Source organism: Nomascus leucogenys, chromosome 12 (assembly GCF_006542625.1).
Source record: "Nomascus leucogenys isolate Asia chromosome 12, Asia_NLE_v1, whole genome shotgun sequence".
In the NCBI taxonomy this organism is placed as follows: domain Eukaryota; kingdom Metazoa; phylum Chordata; class Mammalia; order Primates; family Hylobatidae; genus Nomascus; species Nomascus leucogenys.
Window position 1 is genome coordinate 21,486,169 of NC_044392.1, and position 15,014 is coordinate 21,501,182.

The window sequence follows — 15,014 nt, forward strand, 5'->3', positions numbered from 1 at the left end:
GCTTGGCAAAAATGGAAGGGGCCTACCAAGGGTGCCCTTTAAGTTAAAAATTAAAAACCTTTTCTATTCCACTGTAGATTTTGATGGGGGATTAAACAAAGATAATTTGGAAATGCTCTAAAAGATCTCCAATATACCAATCACAGTAGTACACGCAGGCATCAGAAGCCTGTTATGAGCCGTGTCAGGGCTTGAGTGTGTATTACCTCAGTGAGCCACTCTCAACGAGGAAGGAATTATCATCCCCATTTTACAGATGAGGAAACTGAGCCTTCACGAGATCAGGCGATGTACCCAAGGCCGACGATGGGGGAGCCAGAATTCCAGCCAATAGACTGTGCTGCTGCTTTCCAGAAGATGGACTAACCCAACCTGAGAGCTCAAGGGGCCTGAACCATCCCCTTATTTGGCTTGAGCCTGTCATCTTTTTAGATAGGAAACTGTGGCAGAGAGAGAGTCTCAACATGATTCCATGTATAGCAACAAGGGATTATAAGACCACTGGCCTCTTGAGCTCCCTAACAGCTGGGCAAATGGAAATGTTGGAGGCACAAACCGAGATGACACAGGCATCTAGTGTGTATGTGTCATATGGGATGGACGCCTAATGTCCAGGGGAGGGCGGGAAGCAGCAGCCTCTGTCCACAATCTCCTCCCCAGCTACAAGGTGTCTGCCTGTTGATGGCGCCCATCCCTACTTGTGAGGATGTGGAGACCTGTGAACTCAGACTCCACACTCCAGGCAACGGGCCCCCATTTAATTATTTAGATTAGTAAAAAATATAAACTATCTGGAAATTTTTCAAAGAGCAACAACATGAGCCTCTTAATTAAACCGATAATAAATTATTATTTTTACAGTTTAGAAAGGCTAAACAGGACAGGGTTTATCTAGGTTTCCTACCAGAAATAAAGTTCTGGTGCATGAACCGGATCTCCTCCTCCTGAGGGAGGAGGCGTCGAGGAAGACTGCCTTGAGAACTCCTCCCCTCCCCTCCCCTTACAGAGGTACAGTGGCTCACATCTGTAATCCTGGCATTTTAGAAGGCTGAGGCAGGCAGATCATTTAAGGCCAGGAGTTCGAGACCAGCCTGGCCAACATGGTGAAATCCCGTCTCTACTAAAAAAAACAAAAATTAGCCAGGCATGGTGGTGCATGCCTATAATCCCAGCTACCCAGGAGGCTGAGGCATGACAATCGCTTGAATCCAGGAGGCGGAAATTGCCGTGAGCCCAGATAGTGCCCCTGCACTCCAGCCTGGATGACAGAGCAAAAAAATAAAAAATAAAGAAAAGAAAAAGTTGTAACCAAAATTTCCAAGGGGCGAGACAATTTCCAAATCCCCAATAAGTTCAACGTATTTCATGCAGTATTTAGTATCTCAAAATTCCACATTAAAACTGGAATTTACATAGATGCTTGGAGTCACTAAAGACAAAATTTGATCTATTAATATCAACTCAGTTCCCGATATGAGGAGTCATTTCACTTAAAATGAAAGTTTTTCTCTTATCTGCCCATAAGCACTTCATGACAATGCTCTCTGCTGAGGCTCTGCAGAGGGTAAACTCAGAAACAAAAAAGTAATGTCCCTGGAACAGCCAAAGAATCTTTGGAAACGCTAAACCACATAGAACAACACACTCTCCATCTGCAAGGCCCGCCCACCGGAACAACCCCAGTCATGCAGAGGGACACAGTCAAGACACAGACCTAAGCCCACATGTACCTGCATGAACACATACAGACAGCCTCACATGCACTCACATACACACTCAATATACATGCAGATATACATATGCACACCCACACCATACTTATATACATAGACAAGCATATAACACAGACACGTACATACACAGACAATCACAAATAAAGATATACCTTGAGACACATACATTCTTACATATACGAAGGCACACACGTGTACCACAGTCACATATACATACGGACAAATGTACATGCATATTCACATATACTCAAAGACATACTCACATGTACAAAACACACACACATGTACAAAACACACACACACACAAACACATGCACTCACATCCTCATACATGGGATAAGACGTTGCCACTCTGGAAAAAAAAGGCCAATTCTGAAATCAAGCTCTGTCTGTGGAAAGGAAGGCTTAGCTGAATGAGGGAGCTGTCCAATCCTGAAGCAGTGGGGAGAGTAGGGAGTGAGTGAACTAGAAAAGCAGAAGGAAGTAGAAACATTGTTTCAAATACTTTTTCGGAAAGGGCTCGAAAATACTGGGAGATCAGCCTGGGCAACATAGTGAGACCCTGTCTCTACACACACAAAAAAAAATCGCCAGGCATAGTCGGGTGTACCTGTAGTCCCAGCTACTTGGCAGGCTGAGGCAGGAGGATCGCTTGAGCCCAGGAGTCCAAGGCTGCAGTGAGCCATGATTGCACTATTGCATTCCGGTCTGGGCAACAGGGTAAGGCTCTGTCTCAAAAACAAAAACAAAACAAAAAGAAAAAAAACACAAAAACAAAACAAAAATTTAAAAATATTGGGAGAATTTGAAAGTTTTCTGTTCTGATCAGAGTTTAGATCTCCAAATCTTTAGGTCTTCCAAATGCCAGTAAATCCCAGATCTAATCAGACCTGAGCTCAGATCCTAATTCCACCCTGTATGTGATCTTGGGCAAATTGCTTAATGTCTTCGAGCCTTGATTTTCATATCTATAAAATGGGGAGAATCATACCACTCTTTCGGGGTAGCTGTGTTATGGTCACATCAGGTAATATGCATGTAAAACACCGAGCCCTCATAGTCCCACTGTCCAAGGCCAATGGTTAGCTCTCTCCTTCACTGTCTCATAGCCAGTTGCCAACAAGATGCATGTCTATATTTAAAGTGTATCAAAATTACTTCATGCTTCATTATTTCCCAATATGCCTTTTCCCTCCCTCAACCCCCTCCTAAACACTCAGAACTCTCCTCCACTCCCTTAATTCTAAGGCATTCCGAAGACACACACTCTTTTCTAATCAACATGATCCTGGAGTATGAACAGCAGACAACGCAGTATTACAAGGGCTCAGTCTCTCTGGAATAAAGGGATCTGGCAGACTCTTTCCTCTGCAGAATGAGGACAAATTTGCCAGACCTTGGTCTCCCCCAACATGTGGATGGTAAAAATGAGGAGGTTGAGGCCACAACTGCCTGATCTTACTTCACGGTTGCTGTAATGTATCCAGGTGAGGGTAGATTGGGTTCAAATTAACGTTTGGGGCTTCTAGAATTTTTTCCTAGAGACATCTAAATGCCCAAAGGAAAAGAGACTATTTCTTACTTGATAAGAAATGGCTACAGACCCTTCCCCGGTAGCCATAATCTCCTTCTTCATCGAGGAAGCTTTTAAAACTCACAACATGATAGCCAGCCCTCAATACACCTGAAGCATTGTCACAGAGGCACATTGGGCTTATTTTTCACAGCGGCCCATCAGAAACTGGATTCCATTTTTAAATCCCCAAATTCCTCCATTAGTGGTTTCTGAAAGCTGGGAAGTGGAAGAGATCAAAAGGTCTGATGTGATCCGTGGCAGACCAAACTGCCCACACCCCTCTGGTGAGAGATAATAAATATCATGCATTTGTATTCCCCACTCACGTTTCTTCATTTCCAAGAAACTGCTCTCAAGGAACCAGGGGCCACCATGAAACATTTCACGGAGGGTTTGTGTTTGTTTGATCGATTTTAATTATTTGAAAAATGGTGTTTTCTATCCCTTTTGTCATGGAAGATCAAAAGGGTAAAGGAAAAAAAATTCCACTAAAGAGACTAATATGAGAGCCAACATATCTGATAATGACTTCTAAAATATATTTAAGAAAAGGCACATTTCTGGGGAAAGGAGTCAGAATTTCAGATCTTTCCCTTGGAATCATAATGCTGATGTGCTACTTAAATATTTTTAAAACTAAGTTACTTTGTACTGATAGGAATGTTTAGGCCAGGCACAGTGGCTCACACCTGTAATCCCAGCACTTTGGGAGCCCAAGGTGAGAGGATTACTTGAACCCAGAAGTTCGAGACCAGTCTGGGCAACATAGCAAGCCCTTATCTCTATTATAACAATTTTAAAAGGGAATAATGTTTATTTAATGATGCTCTGAGACCAGATTAATATTTTGTAAAATTTGTACTTTGATGTGCCAGCTTGATGTGCCTCCTGTGAGGCCTTTGCTTTTTAACTGCCTTTTGGATGAAGTGTTCTTTTTGTTTCATGCTTTGACTTGACAGCCTAATGCTCAGGACAAGGTTTTTCTTGCTCCTTTCGAGAAAAGGAGCTGGGTCCACGAGAGCCACTTCTGGGTCTCCCTGTTTGCAGACCCCACAATATTCCCCTTCGGGTGGCCATCCTCTTGGGACAGCCAGCAGTTCTCCCAGGGGCGGCTGTGTCTGTGAAATGGGAGCTGTGATCCCAGTCTCTGAGTGCCTTAAGACCACCAGCACTCCGAACTTGGTCAAGCACTTTCAAATTGGCAAGCTCATTCCCTCCTCCCAGACACCCTGTGAAGCGGACATTCATTGTCTACGTTTAAAAGGTTCTGAGAATAAGGGGCTTCCCTATGGGTACACAGTTTGAAGCCGAATGAGGACTAAACCTTCTTTTACTCTGGGTCTGATGGCTTCCACCTGTGCTCAATCAAAGCCACCTCCATCTGGGATTTTTGCCCAAAACCTTTTTGCTGGCGATTTCCCTCCAGAAGTAAGCAGTTTTTTGAGCTCTGTCTCAAATAACATTTGGCCAGTATATATTTCCAAAAACGTTTAATTTTATTTATTTGTTAAGTTTCTTTGCTGACTACTAACTGAAAGGAGACGCCAAATGGGGCTTTAAGGAATCACATATGCAGTTGAAATATTACGCAAATGTTTTTCTTGAAATTTTCCATTCCTTTCCCACATGTGAGGAAGAGAAAACAACAAATTGCAGACATTGCTGTTCTGTTGCCTCAGGTTCCCTGAGTAAGAAAGAAGGAAGATGGTTTTCTAAAGGCAGGCTTGGGAAATACTGTCAGTGGGGGGCTCATTGATTTAGTCTGGTAATAACTAATTCTAAAATGCATCAACAAGGTGAAACCACAGGATATACCAAGTTATGGCATACCTGCCTGAACACATACCTGAGTTCTGAAATGTCCAGGTCAAAGATTTATAACGGAGGTACAGTTACATTAAAATTAAATTAACTAAGAGGTCTATTACTGGATAAATATTTCAAAAATAAACCTTTCCATTTCAAAGTAGCCACCATCACCCCTGATGATAAAATCGTGTTTTCTGGTCACAATTCCCCTTTTATATCACCTGGTAATTGTGACCAAAGGAGGAAGGCCTGATTCATCCATGCAATCCCCACGCAGGGAAAACCTAAGGCCCACGACTCAGTTTTCCATGACAAATATGGTGTGTGCCGCCCCCCAACCCTGGCTCTTTGTCATTAAAGAACATTCATTTTTGTGGAACAGTTTATAGTTCCCGTTTTTATATTTTCACTTATTCTAAATTAGCGTATGTTGAAGAGACAATAACAGAATTTTCCAAAATGTTTTTATAAAATTCCTCTTAAGGGATTTTCACAACCTAGTAATAATCACATAACACAGCTAAAGCACAAAATTCCAACATTAATTCTTTAAAACATAAAGAGAAAAGGCACATTGAACATCAAGGTAGTTCATGATGACAGCAGCATTAAACAGAGAGAGATGGGCCAGCCACAAAAATATTGGAAAAATTCTAATTTTAAAAATTGGCATCGGATTGAAGGTAAATCATATTCTCTATCATCATATCCACTGACATGTTTTAAAATGCATCAGTGTACTCACGTCTTTTTATCTAATTTCTAGTTTTTTCTAGTTTGTCTTGACAAATGACTAGCAACCAGAAAAAAAGTCAGAAAATCCTTCTCACATCAGAAATGATCACACCTGAAGTCGTCCTTTCCCTTCACTTGCTTTCCGGAATCCTTCCCACTTTTACTGTTTGCTTTATTTGGTGGTTTGGGGTGCCTTTGAAAATCTCCTTTGTTCTTTTTCAGCTTAGTCAAAAATAATAACCTCTTCAATAAAAGAGCAAATTCAAAAGTAAACTGGAGATAATTTCGATGTTATCATTTTAAGGCTGTAATTTGGATATTTTAACATAAGGAGTTGAGTAACAAATGAAATACACAATGTAAATATGTATTTGCAGGGATTATCTCCTAGGTGATATATTGTCATGTAATTAGTATTCTTCAGTAGGATATCAAATATCTCAGTAATTGAAAATAAAACAGAAAATTACATTAAACAAACCCATGTTCATATATGGAAATGTTGTAGACATATCTATTTCCACTCCATTTTCACATTTAATCATTGCTAAATCTCTACAATGTATTTTTCTAATGTCTCACTCTGTAACAGTATTCCATATGTTTGGCAATCTTTCCCTCATAGCAAGAAACTTTCAATTAATTTGGCTGCAAGTTTTGTCTCTATTAAACTATTCCCAGAACCAATCCCTTAACCCCCTAACATCATAATTAAAGCAAATTATACTTTAAAGACATGTGGGGGTGAGGTACTGCAGTAAAACATCTGTGGCTAGACCCAGACTGACAGAGGGAACAGGGTGGGGAGATCTGAGAAAAGAAATCCACCAAAATTACAGCAGGAGGTAGGACTCACCTCCCAAGACGACTTTCCAGTCAGCCGCTCATACAGTTAACCCCAAACATTTTCCAAGGGAGAACCCATTTCATTTTCACCAATTAAACCCAACCTGTCCACCTACCCCGAAAAGCAATGCCTCAAAATGGTTGATTTGTGCTCCATTTTGATCAGGGATCCTATAAAATTGAGGACTAAATAAGGTAAAACCTCACAGTGGCATCTAATTTTAGTTGATTTCTTCCCACCACAAACAATAAGAGCCCAGGTCCAGGGCGGCTTCTGTCCTATACCCAGCACCTGTGCTTCCCTCCCAGGGCGCCTAGAGAGATGGATCCACCACGGTGCAGCCTGCTGGACACACGACCGCTCCGCGTCCCCCCCACCCCCACCTCCCGCCGCCCCGCCGAGTAAAACCCCTGTGCCGTGAATTCCTGCACAATCCCATGTTTCTCCCTGCAAAGATTTTGCAAAGGAAGGAAGGGATAGACAGAAGAAGTTGGGGGAAGTGGGAGAGGAGAAGGAGGGAGAGAGAAAGAGAAATTCAAGCCACCAGACCGCGATGGAATTTTACTAAAAGCAGCGGACCCTATTTGCCCACATCTCGGTTACGGGCGTTGTTAACACTCATTCCAGGAAGGGAGAAAGGCAAAACATTGTTACAAAAGTAAAACCCCCTCAACGGCGCCCCAGCCAGCCCTCTCTCCAAATTCAGCCGTCGATGCAGTCATGTATTTGGTGCTGCCACAGCAAACTGCTGCTTCAGTCTGTCTCCAACCCTGGGTTTCTCAAAGTGGGTAATACTACTCTTTTTGTCCTCTCTTCAGCTAAACTGGTTCCAAGTCCCTATGCGTTCCAAAGCTTCTCAGCTCTATTCTTGAAAAATTTCCTTCATTGAAAGAAAAGGCACAAGGTCCCGGTCCCTTTATCCGATTCCACCTACCCTCCCCCCATCCACAACTCTTCAATAGGAAGAGGACACAAGTTTCCCAGCCAGAGAAATCCACTAAATACCCACCATTCCTGCCCAAAACAAGAAGCTCAAAGCAGATTTCATAACAAGGTAATAGAACAGTTAATTCCTGTTAACTAATTTTCCACCCCTGCAGGACTGCAAGCCCCATCCTCCTTCCCCCTGCTCCTCCCTCTCCTCCCAGCACTGGGGTCTCTGCCTTCAGTCTGCTAATGCGGGTGCTAAGTAATCACTAATTGACTGTAACGCAGAGTGAAAGGGCATTAAAATCCGAGGCAACTGGGAAGTTAGGACAATGCAAACATTTAGGACTTGAGGCTGTCTACACCTGGCCAGCGGGGTCATCGGGTCACTGTTCAAAATACAAGATGCCCCTGTGGCCCGAGTTTTTGTCTACTCAACGGAAAGAAATTGCTTTGCTGGTTTCTCGGCTCTCCCACCCCCATCCCACCTCTAGGAGCACTCGATTTTTAAATCGAGTATTTGCAGCCCTGTAGGCGGTCTCCGAGATGTCTTGAGGGCTCGCGTTACCCTAATCCTCACAGCATTTAGTCTACATTCTTGCCTTAACCCCCCTTTGTTTTTGGCGTGTCAAGAGGCAGGTGCAGATACACCTAGCTTCGGTCGTCCTTCCTTCAACTTCCTGCTGCTCCCGGTTTTATCCCTCCACGGCTTTTCTAGTAATTCATTTCCTTCTTTTCATTAGTTTCACCCTTCAGATCCCTTTAAAAGACATATTTGTCCCACTGTCTAAAAATAATAATAAGGTCCCATCCTGCACAAAGCAAACCCCCTGAGACACAGGGATGCGCTCGGTCCCAGTCCAGCCGCGGCCTCTCGTGCGGTGGGTGCACCCGGTGGCCCGCGCCACCTCGCCTTCCCCGGCGGCGCACAGTGCCACCAACTCCCTCCCCTGGTCTATTTTAATTGACATCCTCAGCCGCCTAGGTAGAGACTCTGTCTCTCTGGAGCCTGACACGTTTCCAGCGCTCGTCAAGGTCCACTAAGCTGCGGAACCGAGTGGGGAGCCGAGGCTCGAACACCCGCAGAACGCGCGGGCCGGGCAGACCCACCGGCGGCCTCCCCGCTCCGAGGAGGAGGAACCCCTTCGAAAATTGGAGCATCGCTTTCCCAGGGTTAAACAGTCACATTAGACTCCAGCCGCCGGGGTTGGGGTTTAATTTTGTCCTTCCAAATGCTTGGAACGAAATGGGCCTGGAGAGGAAGAGAGGTTTCCACGCGGCCTCCTCCTAATAGGCGCGCCGTCCGCACTCGCGCCTGCCGCGCCTATCCTTGCTGGAAAAGTCCCTGCCACCACTCTAAACGGCAGCAAAGGGGTCCCAGGCCTGGCTAATTCCAGCTCAGTCGGACCTCCGGGCTACCTGAGATAATAAGCTCCGAAAACGGGCGCGAACCTCTGGGCGGATGGACCGCAAGGGCCAAGGCGCAGGAACTCCTATTGCAGTGCACGGGGGAGAGAGAGGGGGTCCCTCCCTTGCCCCCTTCTGGGCTACGACCTTTACCCACGGCTGCGGGACGCAGTAAGCGCAAAGCCGGCTACCGCGAAGGGCCGGCCGCCCTGTCCACATCTACCTCCACCGGCGAGCCCCCCAAAAGCCAGAGCACGCCCGGGATTCCCGGGCGAGCGCCCAGGATTGTGCGCCGCCCACAAATGAGCACACGCTCATTTAAAGAATTCATCGTCTGTTGCCCGGGCCACCCAGGCCGGCATCTGCCCGCGGGGCGGAGGAGCCCTGCCCCGGTCGCAGGGAGGTCATGTGGGTCGCGCTCCCAGACCCTAGGACGCCACTCCTGCTCAGCCCTGCGTAGCCCCGCCTAGCTCTGGTTTTCCGCGAGCCCGGACCTCGGCCAAGCGAGGAAATAAACTTGAGTTAGGTCCTGCTTCCTCTCAGTCCCGACTTTACGATTTCACGGGACACTGCGGACCGCTCAGTGCAGACCTTTGCCCCTCACCTGCTGCACCTGCGTGCTCCGTGTCCGGCTTTAACAGTTAATTCCGCCTGCCGAGCGCACTGGAACAGCGGCTTTCCAAGCTTCCCTCCGTGCTCACGGCCCTCTCAGATAACAAGGCCCTGGAAAGGAGGAGTCCTGAGCCATCCGCTGTCCCAAGCGGGGCGCTGCCGCGCTCACCCGGGTTTCTCCAAACTCCCTTCTATATGGTGCGCAGCTCTGGCCAGGGGCTGGAACGGGATCCTAGCAGTTAGGACATCGGAACCCCCAACCCATCAGGCCCGAACCGGCCGGCGGGGACAGCTGACCTCATCTGTAAAAACTGTCTCCTGCCTGAGAATATTCTTGCGACGCAGGGAGGGAGGTCTATGGTGCCTACAGCTGCTATATCGGAACGTTCGGAATATGATAGAATCTCAACCTATTACATATGTATATAATTTGTGTGTGTGTCTGTTTCTCGCACAAGGAGACACAAGGCAGGAATGGAAAGATGAGCGAACAGCACCAGCGTTTGAGCCAACTCCTGTCTTGGACAGTGAATCCATCTCACCCCCTTAAGAAATGTCCTGCAAGAAGGACGGTCAACAACCCCGGAGACTCGGATCTGCAACTCGACGTGCGCTGGGACATTTACCCCACGCACCCCGGAGGAGCCCCAGGAGGGGAAGTCCCAGGGAAGTTCTTCACCACGACCCTACCAAACACAAAATAAAATACCTTTTTCCTACAGCTTCGGGGTTCGCCAGAGCTTGCCGGAAGAATTTTAGGAGACAAGGAAGGGGACAGAGACCCCCAGGCCTGCATTCCAATTACCACCCCCAGCCGAGACCCCGCGGGGCTCCTCCTTCTCCCGTGCGGGCTGCCCTCTCTCCCGCCAGCGATCCGGGCCGCGAGCTTCCGTCGTCCTTTCCCTCGGTGCCTGCGGAGACTACATGGCAGATGGGTCAAAACTAAGGCGGATAAAACGCCCCACCTTCCTATATGCCCCGCGCTTTTCCGCGTCTCCTCAGAGGGCAGGGCGGGCCAGCAGGGCCCCGACGCGTGGAGGGACTGCTGAGGTCCGGGGAGAGAGTTTTGGAGGCGGCTCGGAAGGCTCTCGCCATACTCGCACCCAACACGGCCCCGGGTCAGGCGCTGTGAGGATTCGGATCTCGACGTCCCTACAGCCCAGAGGGAGGTGGCGGGGACGAGCTGTCGGTGCGGGCCGTAGGGACAGCTGTAGGGCCGTCGGAGCGACGAGACCCGCACCGGGGGCCGCGCGACCAAGGCGCGGTAAAAAACCAGGAGGGCTACGGCGCGAACTGCTAGTCCGCACGGGAGCCTGCGGAGGCGGGAGGCCGGGACAGAGTGGCGAGGAAGACGCCAAGTCTGGAGCAAGACCAGCGATGAGAGAGAAATTATTACATCATTTGGAAATGTTTTCCTAAAGGGTATGCCCCTCACCCATCCCCAAATAAGCAAAAGAATAGTCCAGCTGCCGCCGAAATAAGCTGGATTTAAATCACTTCTTCTAAAATGCCCCTAGAGGGGAGGGCACTAGAGGCACCGAGCTTGGGGACACCTAGACCTGCGTCCCCAAGTGCTCCATTCGTGGTGACTCCGTGTGATGAAGAGGCGAACATGTCTGTGTTGAGGGGGAAACCCTTCTAGTTGGCGACTAGAGGGACCTCTGTGGGAGAGCGCTTCTTTTGTCTCCCCTCCCCTAGGGTTTAAGAGCCTACTGTCCCGGAAGGCCCAAGGGTGTGCCCCACAACCCCTCGAGCTTCCCCCCTTTTTAGGCCACTGGGCCCAGTCCCAAGAAAGCTAATAGTTGTGTATATGTGGGTGATGGGGACCTATCCCGCGGTCCCAACACCAACAGCCTAACAGCCAGCGGCCAGATGTGCTGCAAGGGAGGGTACAATCCATTCACATTCCAAGAGGAAATAAAAGCTGGATCCGGAAGTCTTCAAGGAATGGGCCCCTCAATTTTGGCCGATGCCTCCTCCAACCAAGGTCACAAAACCCGGACAAAGGGAGGACTGACCACCCCCTCTAGATTAGACATTGCCTCCCTGGGCCACCCTGGGGCGGGGGGTGGAAGTTCCTTTGTACACCTCAAGTTTTCCACAGTGTGAACCTAGACTCAACCTTGGCAAACTGTAGCTCTGAAGGTGAGTTCTGGGCATTTTAGCAAAGCGACTCCCTGACGTCGAACATCAAAGTTGTCTCTGAACAAGGGAAGCAAAAAGTGAGACAATCAGAGTGTCACTCATCACAAGCAAGGCCGTCAGAGCGGAGACCATCGTCCTTCATTGGGGTCCCAACAGACAGGTCAACAGACGGACCACCGCCATGAGAGCACAGACGTACTGGGTACCAAGGACACTAGTAACACACACACACCCTTCCCCCACTCATGCACGCTCCTCACTCGCGCAGAGTTACAAGCAGCTTAAGGATTCGGTGCACCTTTGCAGGGTTTCTGTTTCCATTTTTGCAGGGGCTGAGAACCCACTCTGTCCCTGCCTGTGTGCGGGGTGTGGGGAGCAGTGAATCTCCAGTGCCTTCTGTGGAAACATCTTAGCGGTAAACTCCCGAAAGCTCAACACGGACGTGGAACTGTTTGCCAGCAGTTGACACAAAAACACGCAAAGAATAACTGTAGAATACACCCAAGAAACAATCTAAATAGGCTTGGATGAAGCTATTCTTTTCTAGTCCCTTCTCAAAAACTTCCCAGGGAAGCCCACGGTACGCCTGCCCTCCGAGGGATCGCCGGACAGAAACCCTGCCATGGAGACCCGAGGCGCAGGAGGGCGCGCTTGTGCGCCCTAGTTTGTAGGTAGTCACCATCTCTGGGTGAGCCGGCCCTTACTTAAAGAAAACCCCGAAGATGTAGCTACCGCACCACTAAAGAAGTCGCAGGCCGAAGTACAACCCCTTGGCAAGCGGAGCGAAGGACTCCTTGGTCTCTCCAGGGCGCCCGGGGCGCCCTGATGAGCGTGCGAGCCACCGGGGCAGGACTCTGCCGGCGCGCGCGCGCGCGCGACGACTGGGCACCTGTTCTGGCCTCTGCACAGATTCCCTCTCGGGGACTCTCGCTCAGGAATGAAGGACAGAGACGGATTCCCTCCGGGAAAATCTCTGCGCGCGCACACCCATACACACAGAGAGAGACTTGGGGATAAACACGCCGCGAGCTCCCGCTGTCTCGCTAATTTCGGGCGCGGGAAGAAAGCGGGCGGGCAGGCTAGCAAAGCGCCCACATACCCCGGTCTCTACCCCTCCAAACCCGAGCCACCCTGAGCACCTGCCCTCGCGTGCGCAAAGGCAGAACCCGGAATTCACAACTTGCGGGCGCTTCTCCCTCCCCTGCATTCCTAGGCTAGCTGGAATGCAGCGAGCAGATTCCCTCACAAGGAGCAGTCAGTTTCCGGCGGCGCACGCGGCGGGCGCCGCGGGCAGTAGCGGCGGGGGACTCACCCGGCACGCACGCCCGGGGCGCGGGCCGCAGGGACTAAGAGTGTGGCCGGGGCTTCTCCGCCGCCAGCCCCAGGGGCGAGAGACGCGCTCTCCGAAACTTCCCGCCAGCTGGGGTGAAGTTGCACTAGCGGTCCTGCAAGCGCTGACCGTCACGTCGGCGAAAGATTTGTGGGGACCACCCTCGCCCTCAGGCCTGGCCTACAGCTCGTACCCCTGGGTGTCCCCAAACAGCACTTTCTCCAGCGTTCCAAGAAAAGCCCTGGGCTGGAGATGCGGGGTTCGGTACTCGGCTCGCCTCAAGCATGATCCAGGAGGCGTTCACATTCGGCCCCAAACAGCCAAGAGCCTGGCCCCCTCAAACGCACTCTGGCCAGTGCCCCTGCCCTGTGACTGCCTCTGCTCCCCGACCGCCAGCCCCTCCCGGCCCCCGAGCGGCGTCCGGCCCGCCCCGCAGTGACTGAGGCTGCTAGCTGTCTTGTTAGAATTAAATCAGCGAGAAAGGGGGGTGTCTTACGTTGCATCGGCACACCTAGCATCTCCGGGAGCCCCTTGACAGCCCCTTCCGCGGGGACAGTCGCACTCTGCATCATCTCGGAGCGAGAGCCAGCGAGTCGCAGTCTACGGAGATCTCTCGCTCTAGCTCGATTCAGAAATTTCAAAATAATAATTAAAACCCCAAGCAGGCCGCTGGAGTCACGGTGGAAGCCGGGCCCTCCGCTTCTCTGGGAGGACTCCACAGGCTGGCCGGCCCCCTCCCCCCGCCAGTCCCCAGTCTGTTTCCAGTCCCTTTGATCTCGCTCTCCGGGGTTGGTGCACATCCCAGGTTGAGACGCTGTTGCTGCAGCTCTGGCTTTTTTCCTCTCCTCCCTCCCCCGCCCGCTTCTTCCCCCTCCCCCTCCACCCTTCGCGTGCCGGCCGCCCGGGAGGCCGCGGTCACCCGGGCGTTTTGATTCATTCACACTGCAGGAGAGGCCGTGACGTCGCCTTCCGCAGGGAGGCCCGCCCTTCGGCACATCCCCCACCCGGCGGCGGGCAGCCGACCCCGGCGGGAGTGGGGGTCCCGGCGCCCCGAGTGAGGCCTGCGGGGCGCAGGGGGGCGGGGCGGCAGGGAGCGGGGCGGGGCCTCGCAGGCCGGCACCCCCAACCCCCCGCCTCCGCCCAGCCGTGGCGGGCTCGCGCCCTGGGTATAAATTCTGCGGATGGCCCGCCGCGGCAGCAGGTGGTCGGAGACGGCGGCGTCCTGGGTTTGCGGGTTTTCGTGGGTTCCAAGCCCGCGCGGCTCGTGTCCTCCTCACTCCTCGGTTCGGACCCAGGGGCGGGGCGGAGCCGGGGCCGAGCGGGGCAGGCGGTCCGGAGGCTGGGGCCCGTCGCTGTGTCTTCGCCTTGCGCGCTCTCGGTCCCCGGCTTCGCTCCACCGGACGGAGCGCGCTCCGTAACCGATGACTCCATCCATCTTCCTCCTCCTCTTCTCCCCTGGCCAATTCCTTTCCTGCCGGCACTTCCCAGCCCCTGCTCTCTCTCCCCCGCGTCTGGCTGAGGCTGGGCCAAGGGACAGCCCGTACTCGGCCCGGAACGCGCGAGTCACGCGGCGGGCGGCGGCGGCGGCGGCGGCCCGGGCTGGGGAAGGCGGCCAGGGGCTGTGCGCGGAGGTGGCGGGACGCAGGCCGCCCGCGCGCGTCCGCGCAGACCGCGGCCTGCAGCCGGAGTCCGCGGTTGCCTCCAGCGCCGCAGGGCAGGGGGCCCAAACCTCCCGGCGGCGGGGCCTCCCCGGCCGCCCTGCCACCAGTCGTCCAGCTCGGCCCTGTCTTAGGTCCCCACAGCCCGCTCTGCCTCTCCGGCTGCCACCGCGGGTGCTTTGAACCATCCGCGACCTCGTGGGTGCAGGGCGGCAGTGAGCACACGGACGCCGGG

The 15,014-nt window shown here is 51.5% G+C and overlaps 1 protein-coding gene across 1 annotated transcript in view; it reads right to left on the minus strand.

Annotated features, from left to right (window-relative positions):
- LHX4 (LIM homeobox 4) overlaps positions 1-13,902 on the minus strand; it is a 48,189-nt gene extending 34,287 nt beyond the window's left edge. Inside the window, exon 1 of the mRNA XM_030823918.1 lies at positions 13,618-13,902. Coding sequence (XP_030679778.1) covers positions 13,618-13,693 — 76 coding nt within the window. The 5' untranslated portion in view covers positions 13,694-13,902. The remainder of the gene's footprint in view (positions 1-13,617) is intronic.
- Between the last annotated feature and the right edge of the window lie 1,112 nt (positions 13,903-15,014).